Source organism: Gymnoscopelus braueri, assembly GCF_963280865.1.
Source record: "Gymnoscopelus braueri genome assembly, chromosome: 8".
Lineage (NCBI taxonomy): Eukaryota > Metazoa > Chordata > Actinopteri > Myctophiformes > Myctophidae > Gymnoscopelus > Gymnoscopelus braueri.
The window spans coordinates 1,231,837-1,258,126 of record NC_137609.1 but is presented as its reverse complement, the minus strand read 5'-3'; the positions used below and the strand labels follow the sequence as shown (position 1 = coordinate 1,258,126).

At 41.2% G+C, this 26,290-nt stretch overlaps 2 protein-coding genes across 4 annotated transcripts in view; both read left to right on the top strand.

Annotated features, from left to right (window-relative positions):
- Nucleotides 1–26,290, top strand: part of LOC308089674 (parvalbumin beta-like) — a 238,267-nt gene that overhangs the window by 110,334 nt on the left and 101,643 nt on the right. The gene's annotated exons all lie outside the window — the stretch shown is intronic.
- klhl13 (kelch-like family member 13) overlaps nucleotides 1–26,290 on the top strand; it is a 111,541-nt gene that overhangs the window by 43,255 nt on the left and 41,996 nt on the right. For all 3 annotated transcript variants that reach the window (XM_080435419.1, XM_080435421.1, XM_080435420.1), the window contains 2 exons: nucleotides 8,657–8,807; nucleotides 24,591–24,723. In XM_080435419.1, the coding sequence (XP_080291545.1) occupies nucleotides 8,657–8,807; nucleotides 24,591–24,723 (284 nt within the window). The remainder of the gene's footprint in view (nucleotides 1–8,656; nucleotides 8,808–24,590; nucleotides 24,724–26,290) is intronic.

The window sequence follows — 26,290 nt, the reverse complement described above, 5'->3', positions numbered from 1 at the left end:
GTGGCATTTCACACTCTTTCTCTATTCCTTCTCTAGAAAAGACAAAAGCCCAGACTGTTTTTTTAACCCATTAAGACCGGGAACACATCTGTATCATTTTAAGATTTCTTTGGCTATTCAAAAATAGCAGATCTACAAGCTCATAGCGCGGCACCGAGTGCCGCACTATGAGCTTGTAGATCTGCCATTTTTTTAAGCGAACATATGTAACTGTCAAATGTCTTGTTTTTTCTGAAAAACTATTGTTGCTATATCAGTGGTGCTCAAACCTTTTCTTGTCAAGGACCCCCAAAATTAAATGTTTATGGCCGCAGATCCCCATCACAATATGTTGTTCCAGGGACCCCCCAGAAGCAAAGATTTGAGTTACAAATGTTGTTTAAAAAGAAAATATATATATTCAAAGATTTGCACACATGTTCAAGATTTTTCAAAAATAGCAGATCTACAAGCTCGTAGCGCGGCACTCGGTGCCGCGCTATGAGCTTGTAGATCTGCTATTTTTGAATAGCCCAAGTATAATATAATCTAAAAGTGACACAGATGCGTTCCCGGTCTAAATGGGTTAAGAGCTGATTCCATTTTGTGTTTCCAGTAGAGATGCGCGGATGGGTTTTTTTGTCACCCAAATCCGCGTTAACAAGTTCATTATCCATCCGCCATCCACCCGCGGTAATTATATCATCCTATTTATAGATCCGCACCAACCGCACCAAATAATTGTTATTTTCCTGACGTTAGTTTTCTTATAAACAATGTCACTCACCACTGTCGCGATGCAGTGACTGTATACAATCCACAACCATGGTAACTACAAGCGCACGTCTTCATTCAGTTCATTGAGTTACTTTCGCTTTCAACCACTTTGTTGCCATGTCGGCTTTTTATAAGCTTTTTATAAGCGACTTTTGTTTGGCACTTGTTGTGGGCTTGTTTTCATAGACCTGGCTGCTTATTTCTCTCGCAAGTTGTCGCAACCTGGCAACACTGGCCGGCTGCAAAGCAACATGTAGTGAGCGGCTATTTTGTGCCTGGTGTAAAATGACGTAATATTAAAATACTACAAACGCACACAGTGAAATTTAGTGCTTTTTAAAAGCTATTGTAGGTCTATAGATTGATATCATCTTACATATAATTTGAGTAAACTCTGTCGGTCTGTCTGTCTTGGGTGGTGTCTTGGGAGATCAAACTGCGCATGCGTCGCGTCCAATCCAGCCGGCTCTGTGTGTGCGTGTGTCTGTGCCCCAAACTGCGCATGTGTCGTTGCCAGGTTTCGCGCGCGAAACAAGCAGCAAGGTCTATGAAAACAAGGCCAAACGAAACGAACCCTACAAGCAACAAGGTCTATGAAAAGAAGGCCAAACGCAGCGCTAGATCGTGCGCGAGCAACAAGCAACCAGCTTCATGAAAAAACACAAAGCCGCGCACTGCTCATGCGTGGACGCACTTTCTCTAACCAATTCACACCCACTTCACGCTTACAAAACCTGGACATGGCAACGTCGCTCATCGTTCTGTGATTGACAGCAAAAGTTGGCCAATCAGGTGGCGAGTTCGCAGCCTGAAAAAGACGAACGGCAGCCATTGTTGATGTGCGAGTCAGGGTACGAGTGCCTTGACTTCTTATTTTCGCTTACTAAACGCTCTCAAACTTCTTCTTTGACGCACGGAATTCACTTATAACATATCGTTTGGATAGAATTTAGTTGTTTCACTTCATATGTGTGGTCAATTAATCATGACAGAGCCTATTTTTAAAAAAATAATCAGAGAACCGGCAGGGGCGACCAGTCACACGCATGTATCCCAATAAGTCAACCTATTTTGGGGATGGCGATCTCAAAAGTCCCTTGCGTCATGGCTGTCCCCCCCGCCCCACCCCCACCCCCACCACACACACACACACACACACACACACGCACACACACACACAGGGAGAGAGAGGGAGGGTGGGAGAGAGAGAATAGACGGACAGACACAGACAGAGAGACAGAGAGGGAGAGAGAGGAAGAGAGGGAGGGAGGGAAAGACAAAATAAGCGAGCCCTCGCTTATTTTTGCGCGGACGTAATTTGTTTGTCATTGTGGTGAATGTTTGCTGCTGATGTTTGTTGTGTGAAGCTTAATGTCAGAGTGTTTGTGTTGGAGCGCCTCAGTGCGGCTGCTGCGTTCATGTGCAACATCTTGCATGCGTGGCTGTGTTCACAGTTTTCCTTCGCCATGTCTGTAGGTCACGGCCTGGAGACCCCAGGGAAATTTCTTCATGAAAAAAAAAAACAGCCGATGGGGTCCGCGATGTTTCACGGGGGTCCGCGTTTTTTTTTGCGGTTCTGGGCGGATTGGGTTCGTTTTTTTGTGCTACAACTTTTAGCTAAAATTCTATAAAATTCTATTCAAAAATAGCACTGAGTGCCGCGCTACGAGCTTTGTTGTATTTTTGAAAAATCTGGAATATTAGTGTTGAATACCATCTATTTGTTTCGAAACAAAATTGTTTATTCAAATCTTTGCTTCTGGGGCGCGGTTCTGGGCGGATTGGGTCCGTTAAAAAAAAAAAAAAAATATATATTTATTTATTATTTTATTTTATTTTTTCGGTGGGTAGGGGCCCTGCGTGGGGCGGGGCCCCACGCAGCCTGTGTAGTGTGCGTGTAGGGAGAAGCGGCCCTGTGTGTGTGTGTGTGTTTGTTTGTGCGCGCTCGCAACGGCTCGCACGCGCGTGTGTGTGTTGGCAACGGCCGACGGGGAACGGCTCCGCCTGTTAGATCTTTATATGCGCGGGTGTTTGTGGGTGTTCTGTTCCTCCACGACGGGATGTGCGTGTACACACTACACCATTGGTTCTCAAAGTGGGGTCCGGGGACCCCCAGGGGTCCTTGAGGGAGTTCCAGGGGGTCCCCAGCTAAATGATAGATTAGGCACCAAATGGACCCTTATGGGTCTGTAACTCTGACAGTGTACAAATGGAACCAAATGGACTCTAACGGGTCCATTTGGTTCCATTTGTACACTCTCACAGTTAAATTAACATACATTTTACCAAACTGGGGTCCAAGGGATAGAAATGCCATTAAATGGGGGTCCGTAGCCCTAATGCATGTCAAACTGGGGGACCTTGAAATTAAAATGGTTGAGATTCACTGCTACAGCCGTAAACAAATCTTCTCTTATGGGGGTCCCTCGCATATCTTTTCAAATGGGGGTCCGCGGGCTAACAAGTGTCAATTTGGGGGTCCTTGCCATGAAAAAGTTTGAGAACCACTGCACTACACAGTACAAACTCACTTTCGATCCCTGATAAACTGTCTGTTCTCACCGCATAACCCAAACTGCACACTTTGGGTGCTCATATCCGCCTACGGGTATGGTCTAGTTAATTTAATTCCCGCATTATTTCACCCGCGGTTTATCCAATATTAATTAATCATTATATTTGATTGACCCAAATCCACCCAAACTGCGGTTAACTGCGGCAACCGCGGCTAAAACCGCGATCCGCGCATCTCTAGTTTCCAGTGTGTGTGGGACTCACTCTGCCTTGTAGAGAGAGAGAGAGAGAGATTTTGCTCGTGTTCACAAATATTGGCCCGTCCTAGAAAAAGTATGAATAACATATAGGAGATATGCCTGTGCCCGGTAATTGAACTGCGCCGACAACGGTACGGGCCGTGCGGTGCGGTGTTGGGGCGGTAGCGCTAGCGCTGTGCTCCACACCTGGGTTTAAAATAGCTTTTACTTTCCTCTGTCGGTTCAGGTTTATCCCAACCTGGTGGTACTGTATGTACACTGTCTAGTGAACTGAACAAACACTGTTTGGAAAGATGTTGAAATCTTTTCGTCTGGAACAAAATGTTACCAGGGTTAAGATCCATTAGGATTTGAACCCATTCAATCAGGGAACACATATTTGTCATTTTAGCTACAACTTTTAGCTAAAATTCTATAAAATTCTATTCAAAAATAGCACTGAGTGCCGCGCTACGAGCTTTGTTGTATTTTTGAAAAATCTGGAATATTAGTGTTGAATACCATCTATTTGTTTCGAAACAAAATTGTTTATTCAAATCTTTGCTTCTGGGGGGGTCCCTGGAACAACATATTTTGATGGGGGTCGGCGGCCAAAAACATATAATTCTGATAAGAAAAAGTTTGAGCACAATAGTTTTTCAGAAAAATTAAGACATTTGTTGAGACATTTGACGGTTACAAATGTTCACTTTAAAATTATATATATTCAGGGATTTGCACACATTTTCAAAAATGGCAGATCTACAAGATCTACACATATGCGTTCCTGGACTGAATGGGTAAACAATTCCGCTTCCTTAACGATTCATATATATATGTGTATATATATATATATATATATATATATATATATATATATATATATATATATATATATATATATATATATATATATATATATATATATATATATATATATATATATATATATATATATATATATATATATATATATATATATATATGGCCCTCAAATTCAATTTATTTTGTAACACGGCCATGCAGAAAGACAGACATTTTTGTATTGGAATTTGCCAAGCGAGGGCTGGCGTAGCTGTCCGGGCACCCTAGGCTGCCTGACAGTGTGTCGCGAGTTCGAATCCCATTCCCGACGGCCTTTGCTGCGTGTCACTCCCCATCTCTCTCTCCCCATCAATTAAGGCCACAATTTTTTTTAAAGTGAGTGTGTATAATCCTGACTGAGGAGAGGAGTGTAGGTCACATGGAATGTTGTCCAGGGTGTGGGTGGTAGGGAATGGATGGACATATGGTGTTTGTGTGTGTGTGTGTGTGTGTGTGTGTGTGTGTGTGTGTGTGTGTGGGAAGGTGTGTAGCAGGGCTGGATGGTATCCTGGAGGTAGGGAGGGGGGGTGACATCACGCCCTTGATCACCTTGCAAGTCCTCATACAGGCTGGGCAGCAGCCAGGAAGCCAGTGTGTGTGTGTGTGTGTGTGTGTGTGGAAATATTGCAAAGCAACAGAACAGATCTGTGTGTGTATAGGCCTGTGTTTGAACGTCTTTGAGCTTTTTGGCCATACAATCTCTAGAGGTGTTTGTTTGTTCAGTGTCTTGTTGAAGGCGTGAAACACCAGAGTTGTTACAGCAGCAGAGTGGAGGAGGAGGCTCTTCTGTCTGCACGTCCCTGGGGAGGACAGTGACAAAGCTGCTGTGGCCTGGTGGTGACCTCTAACTTCTGGATGCTTCCATCTGGGGACGTGTGTGTGTGTGTGTGTGTGTGTGTGTGTGTGTGTGTGTGTGTGTGTGTGTGTGTGTGTGTGTGTGTGTGTGTGTGTGTGTGTGTGTGTGTGTGTGTGTGTGTGTGTGTGTGTGTGTGTGTGTGTGTGTGTGTAGCCCTTTGATGATAACCAATATTAAATGCTAAATAGATTTTATTTTATGGTTGTCGATACCATACATGAACGATACAGGTTCATTTAGAACGATACGATACATTTCGATTCAAGGATTTAGTCGATACGATACATGAACGATACAGGACAGGTTAATTTAGAACGATTCAATGATTTAAAATCGATATAAGAACTATGTATATACCCAAATATTCTGTGAAAAATAAATACCTGGACACTGGATATAAACCTCTCTTTCTCTTTTTTCTTCTTAAAAGTACTTAGTATTGATAAAATTGATTATTTGCATTGCAAAACGATTCGATATGATACAAAGTCAAACGATATGATATTTTGCTGTTTGCATATCGATATAGTAGATCGTTGAAAATTAAAATCGATTTTTCGATGCAGTTACTATATCTTTACACCTCTAATAATAACAATAAGGTTGTACCAGAGCTCTACAGCCCTATGTAGATACAGCATAGAGTGGACAGGAAACGGGGAGAGAGATGGGGAGTGACAACACAGCAAAGGTTGTCGGGGCTCAGGAATCAAACTCGCGACTCGCTGTCAGGCTGCAATAGAGCCTATATGTGGTATGAGCCTCAACCACTAGGCCATTGGCACCCCTGAACTTCTCTCGTTTAACCCATTCAACCCGGGAACGCATCTGTGTCGTTTAAGATGTATTTGGCTATTCAGAAAAAGCAGATCTACAAGTATATCTGCTATTTTTGGGCGGTGTAGCCGCCCCTATAAGTGGGGTTGGGACACCTCATTATCCGTACTGTGATTGGCTCATTAGTACACCCCTAGCTGTACTGTGATTGGCTGACTCTATTGGCTGACTCTATTCAGCACTGTGATTGGCTAGCGAGACACATGATGACATTAATTACCTATAAATAGGACTATGCACTTCAAAAAATCCATTGTTTTTTGAAGTGAGCTTCCATCACTGTGATGACCACTGTGATGACCACACCGCCCACTTCACACTGGGTGTGATTTTTTTGTTTAAATCATGAAACATCTGTGCAAATCTTTGAATGTATGTTTTTTAAAGCAAACATTCTTTACTCAAATCTTTGCTTCTGGGGATTCCACAAATGTCAGTTTTTCAAAAAAACTTAGGTTGCTATAATATTAGTGGTTCTCAAACTTTGTTCATATCAAGGACCCCCAAAATGATATGTATTTGTCCACGGACCCCCATCTCAAAATATTTTGTTCCAGGGACCCCCAGAAGCAAAGATTTAAGTAAAACATTTATATATATATATATATAATATTCAAAGATTTGCAATTTCTTTTTCAAAAATAGCAGATCTACAAGCTCATAGCGCGGCACTCGGTGCCGCGCTATGAGCTTGTAGATCTGCTATTTTTGAATAGCCAAAGAAATCTTAAAATGTCACGGATGCGTTCCCAGATTCAATGGAATAAATCCTAAAGACCAGTACATTGTTCACCTTTATGGATGTATTTCAACAGACAACCTGGACAGCCATCTTCCTGGTTCAGTCTGGTGGTTTTTGGGCCATAATTACAATCCTAGAATTCAGCCTTTTCTTTTTTATTTCTCTGATGTACAAAAAGCTCCACGGATCAGCAGTATTTCAGCAGGGGGGGGGGGGGGGGGCAGTACAAGAAGTCCCAGGAGCTTTAGAAAAAAAATAAACGCAAATTAGTTTTCTTTTTTTTCCCGGGTTTGTGTGCAACGGCAAAATCAAAAAGCTTTTAACTGGAAGACTTGAGATTGCATTCATTTACTCCTCCAGTGTTTACACTTGAGAACTATTATGAATGATCTTGTTTATGTAATGTCCACTTTTTTTAACCCATTAAGACCGGGAACGCATCTCTTCGTCATTTTAAGATTTCTTTGGGCTATTCAAAAATAGCAGATATACAAGCTCGTAGCGCGGCACCGAGTGCCGTGCTATGAGCTTGTAGATCTGCTATTTAAAAAAAATTGTGAACCTTTGCGCAAATCTTTGAATATAAATTATACATATATTTTTAAAGTGAATATTAGTAACTCAAATCTTTGCTTCTGGGGGATTCTACAAATGTCTTTTGATTCCTAACAGTAAAGAAAAATATATATCAGTGGTCCTCAAACTTTTCTCATGTCAAGGACCCCCAAAATGATACGTATTTGGCTGCGGACCCCCATGTCAAAATATGTTGTTCCAGGGACCCCCCCCCCAGAAGCAAAGATTCAAGTTAAAAAAAAATATATATATATATTTATTCAAGATTTGCACACATTTTCACAATAAAATTTTTTTTGCAGATATACAAGCTCGCTTGTAGATCTGCTATTTTTGAATGGCCAAATAAATCTATAAAATGACACAGATGCGTTCCCGGTCTTAATGCGTTAATGTCCCCTGTGGTTCCTCCTCCCCAGCTCTCTTTGTTGTGCCCATTTCTCATAATTAAATTGAGTTACAGTTACGTTAATTGTGTTTTTGTTTACTTTCCTTCTACAGAGGAGGAGGATGCTTATTAAATAACTTCTTTAGCACACTGCAGAAAAATAATTAACTTAGTGTAATGGCACTTTTTTTTTTTTTTTTTTTAAGAAATGAAGCTAAATAATTGTGGCACGTCTGTGTGTGTGTGTGTGTGTGTGTGTGTGTGTGTGTGTGTGTGTGTGTGTGTGTGTGTGTGTGTGTGTGTGTGTGTGTGTGTGTGTGTGTGTGTGTGTGTGTGTGTGTGTGTGTGTGTGTGTGTGTGTGTGTGTGTGTGTGTGTGTGTGTGTGTGTGTGTGTGTGCGATCATGTGACGTAGTCGCTTCTTTTAGGCTTGTTTTCGTAGACCTGGCCGCTTGTTTCTCTTGCAAAATCACCTGCTAGATCCCGCGAGAGTGTGTTGCTGAGACAGAGAAAGGTTGATAATAAAGTCAAATAAATTTGCTCCTGGTTTGTTTCTAAAAGAAAAAGCCATTTTAGTATGACAATCTTGTATATTTTGTGTGTCTTGTGACGATCGGGTCCAATATTTAGTTCAGTGACCATGGAGCTAGAGAATGGTTCAGAAGCTGTGTTCACCTTCACTCTTCCATTGGAATCAATAGACTCCTATATACCTGCTTCCCGTCTCCTAAAAAGGCATCTACCTACAGTACGTCACGCTGATACGGGGAGTAAACCGGAGATGGCATGTCTTGCTATTTCCGTCTTGGGTTAGACCGATTGGCCACGGTTGGTGGTGGTGATAATGATGGTACTGATGATGATGTCATTCCCTGTTCCTGTCAGATCCCTGGTGGAGGACGACGACGCCCACATGAAGGTGGCCCTGGGCTACGGGGACATGACCTCTGCTCATCTCCACCTTCAGGCCTCCAAGACCGGGACCTCCAACACACGCTTCTTCACCTCCAACACACACTCCGCTGTGGTCCTACAGGTACACACACACACACACGCACACACACACACACACACACACACACACACAGCTCCGTGGTTCTTCAGGCAAACAACAAAACAAACAAAGTCTGCACACTTTGGCTTAACCCCAGCTTAACACTTTGACTAAAACAAGTCTTCTTCAGAATGAATAATTATGACAACACATCAGTGCTGGGCTCTGCAATTCTCATACAGGTGCAGTCCACGCTGGGCAAGACCTGGCCGATTGAGTGTCTAAGCAGAAGTACCGGAATTTGGCAGAAGTACCGCCCCAAGAAATGACGTTGACACATTACAAATCTCTTTACATTCTCTGTGAATGAAACGAGTGTCGTGATTGGTCGGTCGAAAAATATTGTTTCCGGGGAAACGGGTACGGCAGAAGTCCCGCCCCTATAGACACTCCCTGCATTAGGTCGTGACCAGGCTTTTCTCTTCACAAATGAGTAAGGCTGGGAACGAGGCTAGGAGCAGTTGCTGTGTCCAGAGTGTCTGTTGGTCTTGCTCCAGTTCAAATGGGCTCCCTCTGGCGTCTGGCATTTTGTTACCAAATTACTATCCTTTTTGTCAGGGCTGGTATGGCCGACTTTAAGGGATTAACAAGACTATCTATGTATGAATCTATGTATCTGTACAGGGTGCCGCGGAAGTCTTCAAAGTATTAAAACATATGTAATTTGTTTATGTTTATGTTTATTGTCTCATAGAGGACTTAAAAACACAAAGTCCAAGAAAGTCTTAGATTTGTGTTGAGGTCTTAAAAATGCTTTGAGGTCTTAAAAATGCTAGACACATGACTGTTGACATGACATTTTCAGAGACCATCCGTAAGCATTAGCAACACAGGAGTAGAAGTATGAAGTATTGAACAATGGACATACTCAAGTACAATGTTGAGGTGCTTTTACTTTACTTGAGTACAGTGATACCTGATTAGTTGTTACTTTTTCACCAGTGATTTTCAACCCTTTTCATATCAAGGCCATTATTTATTCAGCATTTGAGCCACAGAACCACCATTTGATGACATTTAACCTCTCGGGACCCGAAACTTTGAATATTTTGTTATCATTGGATAAGATTTCGTCCACAATTCTATCCATGCTGTATTGATGTGGTATCATAGGAGAGATAACAGGCAAAACGTTGATCAAAATAACAATTATTCTACATTCTCTAATTGTGTAGACTTCTTGTAAATTAACTAATACAGATGTTTAACAATAATTTAACTCTTGAGAGCGTAAAATGAAACGGGTTCATTTGGTTTCATGTTACGCTCTCAAGAGTTAAACATCTAATAAGGGTCCATTTGGTTACCAACTCTCCATCATTTAGCTGGGGACCACCTGGAACCCCCTTAAGGACCACTGGTGGTCCCCGGTACCACTGGTTTAGAACCACTGCTTTTACACCACTGATTCAGACACACTCTGCCTGATGATGTAACTTCATGATGATGTAACTACAATGAGGTCATCCTATGACATGTTGTGGTTCTTTTCTCTAGCAGCTTCTCACAGAAATGACTAATATAACGGCAGCAGGAAGACAACTTAATCATAGGTGTGACAACCAACCACTCTGGGATGAGACATGCTATTTATTGTGTATGCACACGGTATGTCATTTAGTCAGTGTATCATCGTCTATATGAAGTTTAAAGTTGTCTCTCTGTCAGTGATTGGTTGGCGGGCGGGTGGATGGTTTAAAAAAATGTGCAGATCTACAAGCTCATAGCGGAGCTATGTATGTGATGCAGAGTGGAGCTTGATCAAGTAACAAAGAGACACAGAAAGAAAGAGAGAGAGAGATAGAGAGAGAGGGAGGGAGAGAGAGAGAGAGGAGGGAGAGCCTATTTGACCCATGCAATAACCTGGCGACCAATGCTGGTTACCCACTGATCGAACATAGTGATTGACCCATAGACAAAGTTACGCCCATAGACTCTACAGACCATAATTGAAGCCTATTTTAAATCCGCCATCCTTCTATATATATATATATATATATATCCTATGCACTCGGAAATGAATGCTATTGGTTGGGACCAGAGCGGGGGTGGGGAATGAATGATATTGGTTGTGTAACTTGTCAATCAAATCCATCACAAGGTAGCCACGCCCCTCCTACTTTATCATCAATTTTAGAATAAATGGGACCATAATTGACCAAAAACGCACCATTTACCAAAAATCATGGTGATTGAAAGAAGACTTTAAAGGTTTATGACATTCATTTTTTTTTTTTGGGGGGGTTTTATGACCTCAATTACACCCAAAAAACCTGAACTTTGAACATTCAGTGGATTATCTGTGGTCTGGGGTTTTCTGAATAATTAGGCTGAAAAGTAATCTGAGATTGGCCCTTGGATAGTGAAGTCACAGGCCATTAATCCCGCCCACTCCCCTCCTCGCCCCTCCCCTCCCCTCCCCTATCCTTTCCTTTGGGGGGGGGGTGGAGCAGAGGTGATGATTGACAGGCAAAATCCCTCAACAGCGACACCCGCAGGCAAAGATTAGTTTTTTCATTGCAGTTGAAAAGGCTTTAGAAATGTGAGAGAAAAACACCTGCAATGGCTCACTAGAGTGGAATTTTCAGTTAAAACTTTGTATACACAAGGAAGGACCATGACAAAGACTTTTAACACATTCCATGCCAGAGTTTGATATCATAATGTACTCACCAGTGCCAGCGTTTTATTGTTGTTTTTTTGTTTTTTTCACGTCGCCACAGACCTCATTCAGTGCCCAGCTTATTTATGGAATTTTGGCTCTGAGTGCCACAGCCAAAATTCATTGTAAAAAAAAAGTGCTTAGGAGCCGAGATACAGCCTTTTTCAGTAAGAAGTTAAACAAAGAGTGAATATAGCAGCAAATCTTGGGTTCTGAACATGTTTTTTTTAAAAACACTCTTTTAGACGTCCAGTGGCACTGAATGAGTTAAACAGCAATCAGCGACGAGAAAAACTACAACCGAGAAATGGCGATTTAGTGTCCGCTTTAGAATGGAAGCGGATGGGATCGGAATTTCCGGATCCCGGATAATTCCATTTCCAGTGGTGCTACAATGAAATGTGTCGTACCGAACGAGGCCTACAATGCAAAGTGAACCTGTGAGTGAAAAAAAAAAAAAAGACCAGTTGGCGTAGATCTACGCGACTGGAACGTTGCGCAACTAAGTAGGTTCGCGTTGATATACGCGACTGGCACTCAATTTGTTAATGTGTTGTAAAATTGAATGTCATGAAACCTTTAAACTAGCGACTGGAAGCATATAGTATTTATGACAATGTTTATTAAGGTAATAAAGTCAAGTGTAAAGTTCGGCAAAAACCCATCCGCCTGAATGGAGCTTATTTACTTCTGACACCAGCAGGGGTGAAACGGTGAGGCTACAGGCCATTCATATGAACTGCTGTCACTTCCTATATAGACTCAATTTACGAGTCGGAAGCTGGCCCCTTGGATTGAACACACTGATCGACGTGATGAAAAGCACCGTTGCGTGTCAGCGCGGTAACTGCCAGAAACGCCGGACAAACAGTTTTATACACGTGGATGAAATACAGTAAAGGTGAAAGTGCTTGGTAGAGGAAAAAGGGCTTCAGTACAACGGTAGTGCAGTCATGCACAGACAACTTGAATAATGCATAACATGCACACTGAAGTGTACTGTATGACCATATGCACATTAACCCATTACGACCGGGAACGCATCTGTGTCATTTTAAGATTTCTTTGGCTATTCAAAAATAGCAGATCTACAAGCTCACAGCGCGGCACAGAGTGCCGCACTGTGAGCTTGTAGATCTGTGTATCTTGTAGATCTGTTGTAGATTTGTGCAAAAAATATAAAGCAAACATTTTTAACTCCGATCTGTGCTTCTGGAGGTTCCCTGGAACAACATATTTTGAGACGGGGGTCCGCGGCCAAATACATATCATTTTGGAGGTCCTTGACATGAAAAGGTTTGAGCACCACTGACATGGCAACGTAAAACTTTCAGTTTGGATTTAGAAGACATTTGTAGATGCGTCCCCGGATTTAATGGGTTAAGTACAGGAGAGCTATGAAAAAATAATGCAAGCGTCACCGTGAATGAATGAATGAATGAATGAAGGAACAGGACAACATGGTGCAGTAATGACTATTAAACCATGGAACCTTTTGTTAACATCAGTTTTTACAGCATGGCGAGCCATCTATAAGAGGGTCTGTCTAACTACTGGACCGGATCAACAACGAATGTCTTGTTTCAACCCATGTTTTACTCTATATATATTCTCTTATATTTAACTTTAATTTTTATAATGGAAGTCAGTGGGGATCGGATCAGGATCAAACTTGGACCCAGTCATATGCCATAGATAGACATGGCTAGATAGACATAACTACAATTGAGCTTGTAGATCTGCTATTTTAACTACGTTTTTGCCACACTCTTCTAGGACGAAGTTGGACATTCATTTACAAAGAAAAACATGAAAAAAAGAAATATGGAGATGCAAGGTTTCTGCCCGACAACAATGATATCTATGGCCACATGGAATCCCAGATCCAGGTTGGATGACGTTGGTCATGCTGATGATCTTCAAATAGATATTTTGGGGGAACCACCAATCCGGCCGACTTCACACCGGAAACCACACTTCCATGGGTCCTTAGCGATGCAAAAAACGCTCTGCCAACCTGTGAAGCCGACAGTTTGGGTTGGCCAATCAGGGAACAATCTCCCGAACACACTGAGGACTATATATTTCCCCCCAGTGCTTGACTCTGGTGTCTCTTAAGATTACCTAAGTCATTGAAGGTCTTTCTTGTCACACTGTTTACAGAGGAAAGGTTCTTCCCCAGTGTGGAGACGCTGGTGTGTCGTCAGGTTACCTAATTGACGGAAACACTTGTCACACTGTTTACAGAGGAAAAGTTTTTCCCCAGTGTGGAGACGCTGGTGTGTCTTCAGGTTACCCGAGTCATTGAAACCCTTTCCGCATTGTTTACAGAGGAAAGGTTTTTCCCCAGTGTGGATACGCTGGTGTGTCTTCAGGTTATGTAAGGTGTTGAAATCCTTTCCGCAGTGTTTACAGAGGAAAGGTTTTTCCCCAGTGTGGATACGCTGGTGTATCTTCAGTTTACCCGAGTCATTGAAACCCTTTCCGCAGTGTTTACAGAGGAAAGGCTTTTCCCCAGTGTGGAGACCATAGACATATAAAGGTAGACGCCTCATTCGGCTCTGAAGCGTCTGTATCTCGGGCGCGCTTCCTGCTTCCGCAGGGCTGCCGTGTGCGTCACACACGCGGAAGTTCGGTAGGCCAATCAGAGGCAGGTGGGGGTGGGTCTTTTTGTAACCCAGCTCTTAACCCAGCTCTTAACCCTTTGAGAGGCAGCAGCTGACAGCTGTGCGCAGCATCTAGTTAGTTGGAACTTGGCAAACTCCACACTCTATTTGTGAAATTCAAATAAGAGACATGGTCCTTTTTCATATCAAGGTCCATTATTTATTCAGCATTTGAGTCACGGAACACCGTTTGATAAGCTTTAGCCTCTCACACCCAAAACGTAGAATATGTTATCGTTCGATAAGCTGTTGTCAAAATAACAATTGTTTACGTTCTCTAATTGTGTACTTGTTTAGTAAGTAATGCAGATGTTTAACAATTTGACTCTTGACAGTGTGAAATGTTATACTCAAGATTTAAAGATCTATAAGGGTCCATTTGGTTATTATCAACTCTCCATCATTTAGCTGGGTACCACCTGGAACCCCCTCAATGACCACTGGTGGTTCCCGGACCACTGGTTGAGAGCCATTGCACTGACAAGTCCCGGAAAAGACGCACTGTGATTGGCCAGTAGTCAACGCACTGTGAGCGCTGTGATTGGCCAGTAGTCACTTTGAGTGACAGGTTCCCTGCGGAAGACGGAAGAGCCGCCGTGTATTGCGATACAAGTCGCCCCAATGAACTGCAGAGGCCAATGAGGTATCTAGGTTTCTAATATCTATGGTGGAGACGCTGGTGTCTAGATTACCAGAGCCAGAAGCTCTTTTCACACTGTTTACAGATGTGGGTTTTCTTTCCTGTGTATGTCAGATGATGTTTCTTCATTGGTGTTTGAGCTACAGTCTTGGCCAACTGTTGATTGCGCCGAGATGTTGGTTCTTCCGTGTCTCCTCGTTTCTGGCTCATTGACAGAACCGCCGCTATACATGGGCTGTGATGGGCCAAGCATTTAACTAATGGTATGGTCAGAACCTTGCCATCCAGGAAAGGCTATGGTGTGATAACCAGCGCGAAATAAGGTTTATCGATCTCTTCTCGAATTACTTCCTGTGAAGGCTTGCGGAGGCTTTCTGGATCATGCGCTCGTAGGTTATCTGTCTCAACACTGCCGTTTGCCGTCTGTGCGGTCCACATTTAACCAGGCTGCCTTGACACTCACGTCATAACTATGAGGTCACTATGTTTTCAGCCATGCTCAATGCCCAAGTATGGAGTCCCAGTCATAAATCGTTATCACTCCAACTGAAAAAACACTATAAGGGGACTGACTGTACAAGATATCCACAGATGCCATGAACTTAAGTATATTTTGATTTAATGCCGACCACCTGAGCATATCAACATTATGAAGGATTAGGAATATTATATATATATATATATATATATATATATATATATATATATATATATATATATATATATATATATATATACTTTTTTTTATTTTTTTTAACACACAGGATGTGTAAAAGTGACCGAAATGAAAATCGATTACTATAATTCTATTCTTACCGACTATTCAAATATTCGACCACGCCCCTTTTTCAATTTGTTTTGAAAACATATTTTTTTGAAAAAGAAAAAAATAAATATTTATATATATTTTTGACTGGGATTTGTTTGGGTGAAATTGTTCTGGGGATTTTCATCAAATGACTACATTATTGCATTGGCCTATAAACTGATTTTCAGATATTAACAAAGACAGTAGCATGTACATCTTTTACATTATTGTAACTAAACTATTAAAGACGTGGTGAAATAAACAATATAGCCTTTGCAATTTTTTATTTTTATTTTTATTTTTATGATTTTTTTATATTTGATTTTTATCTTACAAACGACTATTCGAATATTCGAATAGTCGGACTCATCCCTAATATATACATATTATGAAGTGCAATGTACCCTTTCATTGCTCATTATTCTTCATGCCTATACTGTATGGTCTGATATATATATATATATATATATATATATTGTCGGAAGTGGACAGTGGGCACCATACTCCCTGGGGTCCTCTGCGATATCCGGACGTACGGTTCTCGAGATATGTAAAGGACGGATACGCACACACTGTGTAATTTATAGAAGGATATCCAGGACTAGGATTAGGTTTTATGGAAGATGCTTCTGAACATGTTTTCTTTTGCCAGCAACTCATTAACTCATTGACTACCGTTGTTTGTACCAAGCTTGTAGATCTGCTATTTTTGAAAAAATCTTGAAAATGTGTGCATATCTTTGAATATTTATATTTTTTAAAGCGAACATTTCTAACTCACATCTTTGCTTCTGGGGGTCCCTGGCACAACACATTTTCAGATGCGGGTCCGCGGCCAAATGTATATCAATTTAGGGGTCCTTGGCATGAAAAAAGGGTTGAAAACCATTGGTGTAAGTCATCAGGAGACTGAATGCTGCTGCTTGAAGATATGAATCCAGGCCATGATCCACATTCTATGATTAGCATAACTAGCATTGATAAAAGCATAAGAGCTGCTTTGCCCACGACCGTATCAAAAAAAGCATTAACCAAGGACTAGGATTAAGTTAGGATGTCCAATCCAACACATGGCCTTTCTTGTTTTTTCCCCAGAAGATAGCTTTAAGGTCTCCCTTTATTATAATAATAATAATAATTATAATTATAATAATAATAATACAAAAATGTACTATTTAAATGTATTGGCAACACATGATGTTACGTCTTTGGCCATGATAGATGGCATTTGTAGTTAATTCGGTCATATCAAAGCGTCCATATTTCTGGGGCGAACGTTCGGGCGAAGAGACTCTGTGCTGTCACATGCAGAGCATCCAAAACGATGGTTAGGTGTATAGCCTAGGTTAGGTTTATAGAAACAAAATAGCCATATAAAAGCAAATTTAACACCACAAAGAAAAGAAGCCCATAAACATAAAGAAGCACCTACGATACAACTAAATAAATACAATAGCATTCTATAGAAAAAGGATAAAGTACTATTTAGAAAATAAAACATGTACTAAATGTATTCACAAACGGAGCTAAAAGCAAGAGAGAAGAGGTGGGTCTTTAAATTAGATTTAAAAGTAGTGTAGTGTAGTGAGGCAGGACTTAATGTGGGACAGGAAACTATACTCCAGAGTTAAGGGCCAGCGACAGACGAGGCCAAATCACCTTTTGGTTTTTAGACGGGTTGGAGGAGGTATACTGAACAGATCTGTTGAGATGATGATGACCTGAGAGCTCTTGAGGGCAGAACATGGACTTCAGATGCAGATCAGTGATGTACTGAGGAGCTAATCCATTCAGGGCTTTAAAAACTCAAAGTCAAATCTTAAAATCAACTCTGTATTTCACTGCCAGGCAGGTCAAGAGTAGGTGTTATGTGTCGTCTTTCCTTTTATTCCAGCTGCATTTTGAACCATCTGTAGGCGAGGTTGGGTGTACAGAGTCCATCCCAAATACAACGAGTTATAGTAATCTAATTGAGAGTTGATAAAAACTACTCTTTACAACACTACATACTTGAGGAGTCAGAAATTGACACCTACAGTAGGTTCTTTTTTGTTTGCTTCTTACCTCTTTTTCTCCCCAATTCAGTCGTTCGAGCTTGTAGATCTAATATTATTTTTAAATCTTGAGCATTTGTGCAAATCTTTGAATATATATATATTTTTAAAGCGAATATTTGTAAAATATGTTGTTCCAGGGATCCCCAGAATCAAAGATTTGAGTTACAAATGTTCGCTTTAAAAAAAATATATGTTCAAAGATTTGAACACATTTTCACGATGCCAAAATATAAAATAATGGTTATAGCTAAAATCTAAAATGACACAGATGTGTTCCTGGATTGAATGGTTTAATTTAGAGTAGCCAATATATATATTTTTGGAGCCCTATTTTTCTCCCCAATTTAGTTGTTATGCCAATTAATTCCTCCTCACACACATTGCTTTGTGTCGTCACTGCTGTCGTATCCTACTGACTCACCTGCCAGTGAGGAGCCCCCACCGGGAAGACATAGAGCCTTCGTCCTACAGTACTGCCTCCCTCCCAAGTACAGAGGTCAGGGAGGTGATGGGAGTCACACAGCTTGTAGTTGATGTCAACAGGTATCTCTGCTGTCTGCATGGAGAGACCGTCGAAACACTGGTTAGTCACACAGCTTCTGGTTTAGGTGACCTACTTTTATACATCCTGAAACTGAAAAATAGAAGGAAAAAAACGGGGATGGGGTTCAGGGGAAACAAACCTACTTTCTATGACGTCAGTGAGCATCCTGAACATAGACATTCAAAGGTAGACGCGTTTTCCGGCTCTGCGGCAGCTGTATTTCGGGCGCCATTTTAGAGAAGGCAAGCATCCGCGTGCGTCACAGAAGGGGACCAATCAGAGGCAGGTGGGGGCGGGTCTTTTCGTAAGAGGCAGCTGCGCAGCAACTAGTCAGTTAGACACGCTGTGATTGGCCAGTAGTCAAGCGCTGTGATTGGCCAGTAGTCACTTTGAGTGGCAGCTTGCCTTCTATGGCGGCCGCCAGAGCCTTGTATTGCGATACCGGTCGCTCCAATGAACTGCAGAGGCCAATGGTATCTAGGTTTCTATATCTATGATCCTGAAGATACCCAAGGACCCGCCCACCTCAGACATCAGCAACATTATGAAAATCACAATCACAATTGTTCAGGTGAAATTCACCCAACGTTAGTGTTCTAGCGTTAAAAATTCAAAATGATTCACTTTCAATATTTTTCTAAAAAAGATCAAAAATAGCAGACGTACAAGCTCTCAGCGCGGCACGAAGTGACGCGCTGAGAGCTTGTAGATCTGCTATTTTTGAATAACACAACGCTAAAATCTAAAATGATCACAGATTGCTTTCCGGTAAAAAATTTCATCGAGAAGCATTTCAGTTTTTTTTTTTTTCATAATCGATCAGCTACTTTCACACTAACATTTTTTTATAAATGTGTTCATGAATCATAACGGAGGCAGAAGTTTGAAATAACTGTGATATTGATTTAGCCCTGATGAAAACTCTTCTCATTAGGTCTGAAACTATCTGATTCTCTTATAAGTGATTATTATATTGATTACTTTTTTTGGATTCATCAAAACATAATCAAGAAGTGTGTTTTTGGGGGATAATAATAATAATAGTGTCAAATAGATTTTTTTATAATCGACTAAGCCAATTAATTAACTAACACCCTGTTTTATGTGCAGAAACCTCATACTACAGCATCACACAAAAGTAGCAGATCTACACGCCTGAAACGTGGCGCGAAGAGATGCGTTTTGAGCTTGTAGATCTGCTACTTTTGATGCTTTTGACAGTGGTGGAAAGCAACTAGTTAAGTAAAAAAAATAACTCAAAATTGTACTTAAGTACATGTACTTAGGGTATTTTCAATTTGCAATACTTTTACTTCTACTCCACTACATCTCAGAGGCAAATATTGTCCCTTTATTCCACTACAAGTATTTGAAAACTTTAGTTACTTTGCAGATATAAATTATTATAATATAAAACAAACATTAACCACTTCAGCCCTATTTTATACCTAGGCTATTTGAAAATAGCATATCTACAAGCTCACAACGCGTCGCATCGCGACGCGTTGTGAGCTTGTAGATATGCTATTTTCAAACATTAGTATTTTAACTTTTGGTACTTTAAGTATATTTTGATGCCAATACTTCTGTACTTTTACTCAAGTAACATTTTGAATACAAGCCTTTTTACTTTTAACGGAGTATTTTTATATTGTGGTATCGCTACTTTTTCTTAAGTAAAATATCTTGAGTACTTCTCCCACCACTGACTTGAATCCTGAATCCTGAAAAGTAACAGTTTTGGACATAATGAGGTTTCCACCCGCCAGAGATGATATATTTGATTATTTTATTTCTACAGTTATGGTAGCCGCCTGCAGTAGAATACAGTCATAGATAGTTAAAAAGGGAAGTCTTGCAACTGTCTTTTTCACAAACACTTCTATCTAACAACACGTATGGATCCCTTCGGATCTTCTTCAGGTTTACAGGTGAGCTTGACCTTAATCTGAAGAAGATCCTAAGGGATCGGAAGAAACGTTATTAACTCATTCACTGCCACTGACGTAATAAACGTAATTATTCCCGTTTACCAATGCTGCCACTAACGTAAAAAACGTAAAAAATGTTTTGACCCAAAGACCAAGGAGATATGATTTTTCTAAGATCTAGACTCCCATCCACTTCCTTGTTAACTTAAAATTAAAAAAATCTGTATCTCGGCTCCTGAGTACTTTTCTTTTTTCAATGAAAAATCTCTGGCAGTGGGCAAACGCGGCCAGCAATAATTGTGGCAGTGAATGAGTTAAGTAGAAGTTCGGAAAAAGTTTATTTTTTTTGTACTTTTGGCTCAGTGTGTGTATCGTCACCATTATGACATTTTACTTGGCGATTAATTGTCGCTCAAATAATTGCGATCAACCCATTCACTCGGGGAACGCATCTACGAAATGTCTTCTAATCCTAACAGTTTTTTGAAAAAGTGGTTCAGGGGTTCTCAAACCTTTTCATGTCAAGGACCCCCAACAGTATATGTACTAGTCTATACCCGTGGGGGCTATATACGCACATGATCTGGCAACCTCGGGAGGCAGTTCGTCCCATAGCCGGGCAGCCCCGTAACCAAGGCGACATTCTTTTACACAAAAACAGCTAATAAACAGCTGAGATTTGGTGAAATAAAAAAACGGGCTTCACAGTTCCGTCTTCCGTGCACATGGTAATGGGCAATGGCTGTGTGCAAATGCAGATCAATTGCTCCAGCCACTGAGGAGAACCGGGCAGAACAGAATTTTGGCCTCACCACGCACTACAAACAGACAAACAGAGGTTTCTCAAATTATAGGAGGATTTGGCCAGGGACCCCCAGAAGCAAAGATTTGAATTACAAATGTTAGCTTTAAAAAATATGAAAACAAATTCAACAATGAAAATGATTATGATTATGACATGATTATGACGATGCCAAAGATAATTGAGATTGTGTTTAGGCGATGATGTAATAATTGTCACAGCCCCGTCCTTGACAAGAAAACGTTTTGAGAACCGCGTGGCCCAGATGACAACTCCACTATTTTAGCCAAACTCCACCATGACCTGCAGGCTGACGTCAAACGTTGGATGTCTGACAAGTTCTCTCCAACTTAACGATGCTAAAATCCGAGGTTTGTGTTGTTCAACAACCCGCCCCGAGACAGAAGAACCCCCCTTCAGAACATAACCTCGCCTCATTACTTTCAGATCTACAACCCTATACTGCATGCCTTCATGACTCTGACCTCTCTCTCTCTCCTGAAGGTTGTGTTAAAGAAGGTTGTTAAGTCTTCTTTTTTTACCACCTTAGAAACATTGTTAAAATCAAACCCTTTCTCTCCACCTCTTCGACCTTACAAAATGTATCCATGCCTTTGTATTTATCCACGCCTTGACTACTGTAATTCCCTCTATTCCTGGCTCTGAAAAAATGTCATAAAACAAATCTCTCAAATCGCCTGCAGCTGGTTCAGAATGCAGCAGCACAGCTTCTAGCTGGCTCCAGAACATTTGATCACATAACACCTTGCACTGGCTGCCCATTTATTTTTTAATTGGGTTTAAAATTGTCTTAATTACCTACAAGGCCCCCCTCCTACATTATGGGATTTGCTCAACACCCCCCCCCCCCCCCCTGAAAACAAAAGGTGTATTTGTTTATTTGAAAAGGCCATGGCATATATAGTGTTACTGGGCCCCACACAAAAAAACATATTACAAAACTCATTAAAAAAAAAAAAAACATTAAATTGCATTAATTCACATCACAGACACAGTTACATCAATATCAATGTAAATCAATCTGAATGTAACGCCTACAATTCCTAGTGCTTGTCAGGGTGGGGGGTCCCCAGTTCAAATATGATTATTTTTGGGGGGGTCACGGCCTTGGTCTAATGCAACTAATTATAAGGATTAAGTTAGGAAATCTCATTATTTTGTTCCCTTTCCACTGAACAGCGTGCAGCCTTCCTCTCTCCTCTCTCCTCTCTCTCCTCTCATACTAACTGTTGGCCTCTCTACCACCTCCATCCCTGCAGTGATAGAAATGTTTAATCACAGGGAAGCTTCCTGTATCGTCCACTCTCATCATCACAGTCCGTTCACTTCTGACACCTCTCATCAACGCAATTTAGCTCATCTTCTGTCAGGCTGTCTAAACGCCACGTTAATGACCCAGGATGTTAATTAGGTCAGAATGCTGCGCAGCAACTTAAAATTAACCAATACCATTACCATTTTTGGGTTTCTGATCCGGTCGGAGCGTTATGTCATCAGGCGGCCGGAACCAACGACCGGAACCACCGGCGCTGTGCGTCTCCAAAATGATTCCCATACGTTTCTTTTGGTATAATAATGGTTTGGTACATCCATCTTTTATTCTAACTCGTAGCACGACTAGCGAGACTAAACTAATTGATTGTCATTATGTGGGGAACACAAACAATGTGACGCCAACCGGAACCAACCACAGGAACCACGATTATTTCTATACCGGATCACACGGCTAGTTTTAGAGTACCAGGATTTACTCTGCGGTGGAAAGTCTGGTGACGCGAGGATACTTTCAACATGGCGTTCCTATTTTGGGCATTTTTCTAACTTTCAAAAATGTGTGTGTAATGTTCAAAGATTTTTGCAAAATAGCTTGTTCATCTGCTATTTTTGAATAGCCAAAGAAAACTAAAATGACACAGATGCGTTCCTGGATTGAATGGGTTAAAGTTACTGAGTGAGTTAGCAATAAGTATGTGTGTATTCCAGAGTAAAGAACCTCTGTGTTTAATAGAGAACTGGCTATGAGTGGTACGGCTGATTATCGGATTGTCTTAGTGCAGTGGTTCTCAAACGTTTTTATGTCAAGGACCCCCAAAATTATTTTATTTTTTTGCCGCGGACCCCCATCTCAAAAAATATTTGGGACCAGGATTTTTTCAAAAATAGCAGATCTACAAGTTCATAGCGCGTCACTTCGTGCCCCCTATGAACTTGTAGTTCTGCTATTTTTGAATAGCCAAAGTATAAAATAATGGTTAAAGTGGTTCAAATGATTGTGACGCCATTTTTACTCGTTTTGCTGGGGAGTGGGGACCCTCTGGTATACCCCCCCCCCCCCCCAAGGACCCCTGGGGGTCGCATAATGAGCATGAACTTGCAAAATTGCTCATAAAAATACTTTGAGGAGTTGTGAGCTTGTAGCTCTGCTATTTTTGTCTAAAGTTCTCCTCAGAACATGCTAGGGTTCAAGTAGTTAATGTAAAAAGATTTTGCGGCCCCCCCTTTAGTAACTCTGAGAACCACCTGAGGGTCCGGGACCCCCTGTTTGAAGACCCCCTTGGTGTAGATTGTCGTCAGAGAGGCAGTGAGTTATAATGTGTGTCAGCTTTTGTTGCTGCCAGCGTTTGGCTGCGAGCGATACGAAAAGAAAAAAAAACCCTGTTTGATTGTGCCTTTGTACGCACAGCGCTATCATCCCACAACAGAGAGCCATTGAAGACCGTCTCCAAGGCTTGTACTTGTTGTAGCCTACTTTATGCTATACGATATTAAATAAATAATAAGTCCATCTCTGTGAGCCTGTGTCAGAGCCCACGCAGAAAGAGAAAGGGAGATCTCTCCGTCTCGGCGATGCTGAAAGAGACACATGCAATAGGACATTATGGATAATCTGACTCTGATTATGAACTATAGGGAGACAACACAGTAGTTGTGCCTGAGGTAATGCCAACTAGCCTACCAGCTATAGCGTTAGCTATTCATAATCGTCTCCTCCGTTAATAACAAAACTTACCGAAGGGGAATGAGACTGATCCCATCCCTGATTTTCCTTCTGATGGACTTCGATTGACTGTCGTTGTTTCTATCGTTCACGACTGTAGGGTGCTGCGTTACTGCTCGACATCGAGTCTGGCTCTTTAGCCTACTGCTAACGTACAGTACGGCCCGGGTTCGCCTTCCGGTCAGATCGACGCTGCAACAGTACTTGATGTCAAGGGTCTTTTATACCTTGTTGCTTGCCAGTGTTGTGCATCGGAAATAGCAGATCTCGGCGCTCACAGCGTGTTGCATGCAACAAAGCATAAATAACTCTGTCTCTCTCTCTCTCTCTCTCTGTCTCTCTCTGTCTCTCTCTCTGTCTCTGTCTCTCTCTCTCAGGGATTCGACCAGCTGAGGATAGAGGGACTACTATGTAACATTCTCTCTCTCTGTCTCTCTCAGGGATTCGACCAGCTGAGGATAGAGGGACTACTATGTAACATTCTCTCTCTCTCTCTCTCTCTCTCTCTCTCTCTCTCAGGGATTCGACCAGCTGAGGATAGAGGGACTACTATGTAACATTCTCTCTCTCTCTCTCTCTCTCTCTCTCTCTCTCTCTCTCTCTCTCTCTCTCTCTCTCTCTCTCTCTCTCTCTCAGGGATTCGACCAGCTGAGGATAGAGGGACTACTATGTGACGTGACGCTGGTGGCTGGAGACGGAGACGAGCCCTTCCCTGTACACCGAGCCATGATGGCCTCCTCCTCAGACTACTTCAAAGCCATGTTCACAGGTACCTTCACTGCTCTTTAAAAGCATCCCTCTGGCTAATAAGCCTTATATGCCTTAATACATTATAATTGCCCTCTATAACTAAAATTAAAAACACCTTAAATATTGTATTTATTTTAGAAAAAGTTCATCTTTCACTCAATAGGGAAAACTCATCCCAGCCCTATGGACTGTATGGAATGCAAGTGCTAATAAAAAAATATTTAAAATATTGCTTTGATGCTCATATTAACCGTAGGAAGTGTTAAGTTGTTTTTGTATTAGCACATGCATTGCATACATTCCATAGGCTGGACCACACATGGACATAATATGATAATATGTGAGCGTTCCCTATTGAGTGAAAGACGTACTATTTCTAAAATAAATACAATACTTAACTCACTGAGTGCCAGAATTATTTCTGGCTATGTTGTCCCAGTGCCAGAGATTTTTTCAAAGTAAAAAAAAAAGGTGCTTTTTCAGTTATAAGTTAACTCATTGAGTGCCATTAACGTGTTTCACGTGTTTTTACCGCTATGGCGCAACGTGCCAATGACGTGTTTGACGTGTTTTTGAAAAAATATTTTTTTTATTTTTTAAACATGTTCAGAACCCAAGATATCATTATCTGAAGATTTGCAGCTCCATCCACTCCTTGTTTAACGTATAACTGAAAAAGGCTGTATCTCGCTTCCTAAGCACTTTTTTTACCCGCTTGCTGAAAGCTGCGGGTCTAAGAAGAGGCAGACCTACTACTCATCATTCGACAGATTACGGATTTGCATTCGACACTATTCATTTGCATTCGACAGATTTGCGTCATTGGCTGTCGTTTAAGCCAATGGGATACTTTCCCATACTCTGAACGGGCGGCCTCGTCCTCCAAGCACTAGCCGAATTTGGCTAATAGTTAGCTTGTATGATGTTACTAACTAACTGTTTTTAGCCAAGCGCGCTAATGTCCGCTCCCCATTAGTTATCGACGCAAGTCGCGTTATTACTCTCGTAATTTTCATGTATTGTACATCCCAAAATAAAATTTATTAACCATGTTATGGTGCTGTAATGACTTTATATTTTCTCAACATAATACTGTCTTTTACACAGGGCTTGGAAAAGAGGATCGCTTCCGCATTTTCTTCTTCGTTGGTCTAAACAATGACACGGTTGCCAGATTTTGAGAGAAAAATAAGCAACCAGGTCAATGAAAACAAGCCCAAAGATTTAAGTGACTATTAGGCTACATGAGCACTTTAAACCTATATGCATCGGCTATTTGAAAATAGACGATTTGGAAATAGCCGATCTACAAGCTCACAACAAATTAATAACAAATAAAATGCAACTACCTACATTTACAAGCAACTTTACAGAAAACGAGGTCGCTTATAATTAGTATACATGGCAACACTAGTACGAGTACTTTTCCCACCACTGTTAATGTTTTTAACATGACTGCCCTGTTTAAAAATGAATGAATAAACACTATAACCAAGGTTACTGTAGCAACATTTTTCATGTAAGGTATGACGCTAAAATCAGCTGAATTTCATATATATTTTATAGATCTACAAGCTCACAACGCA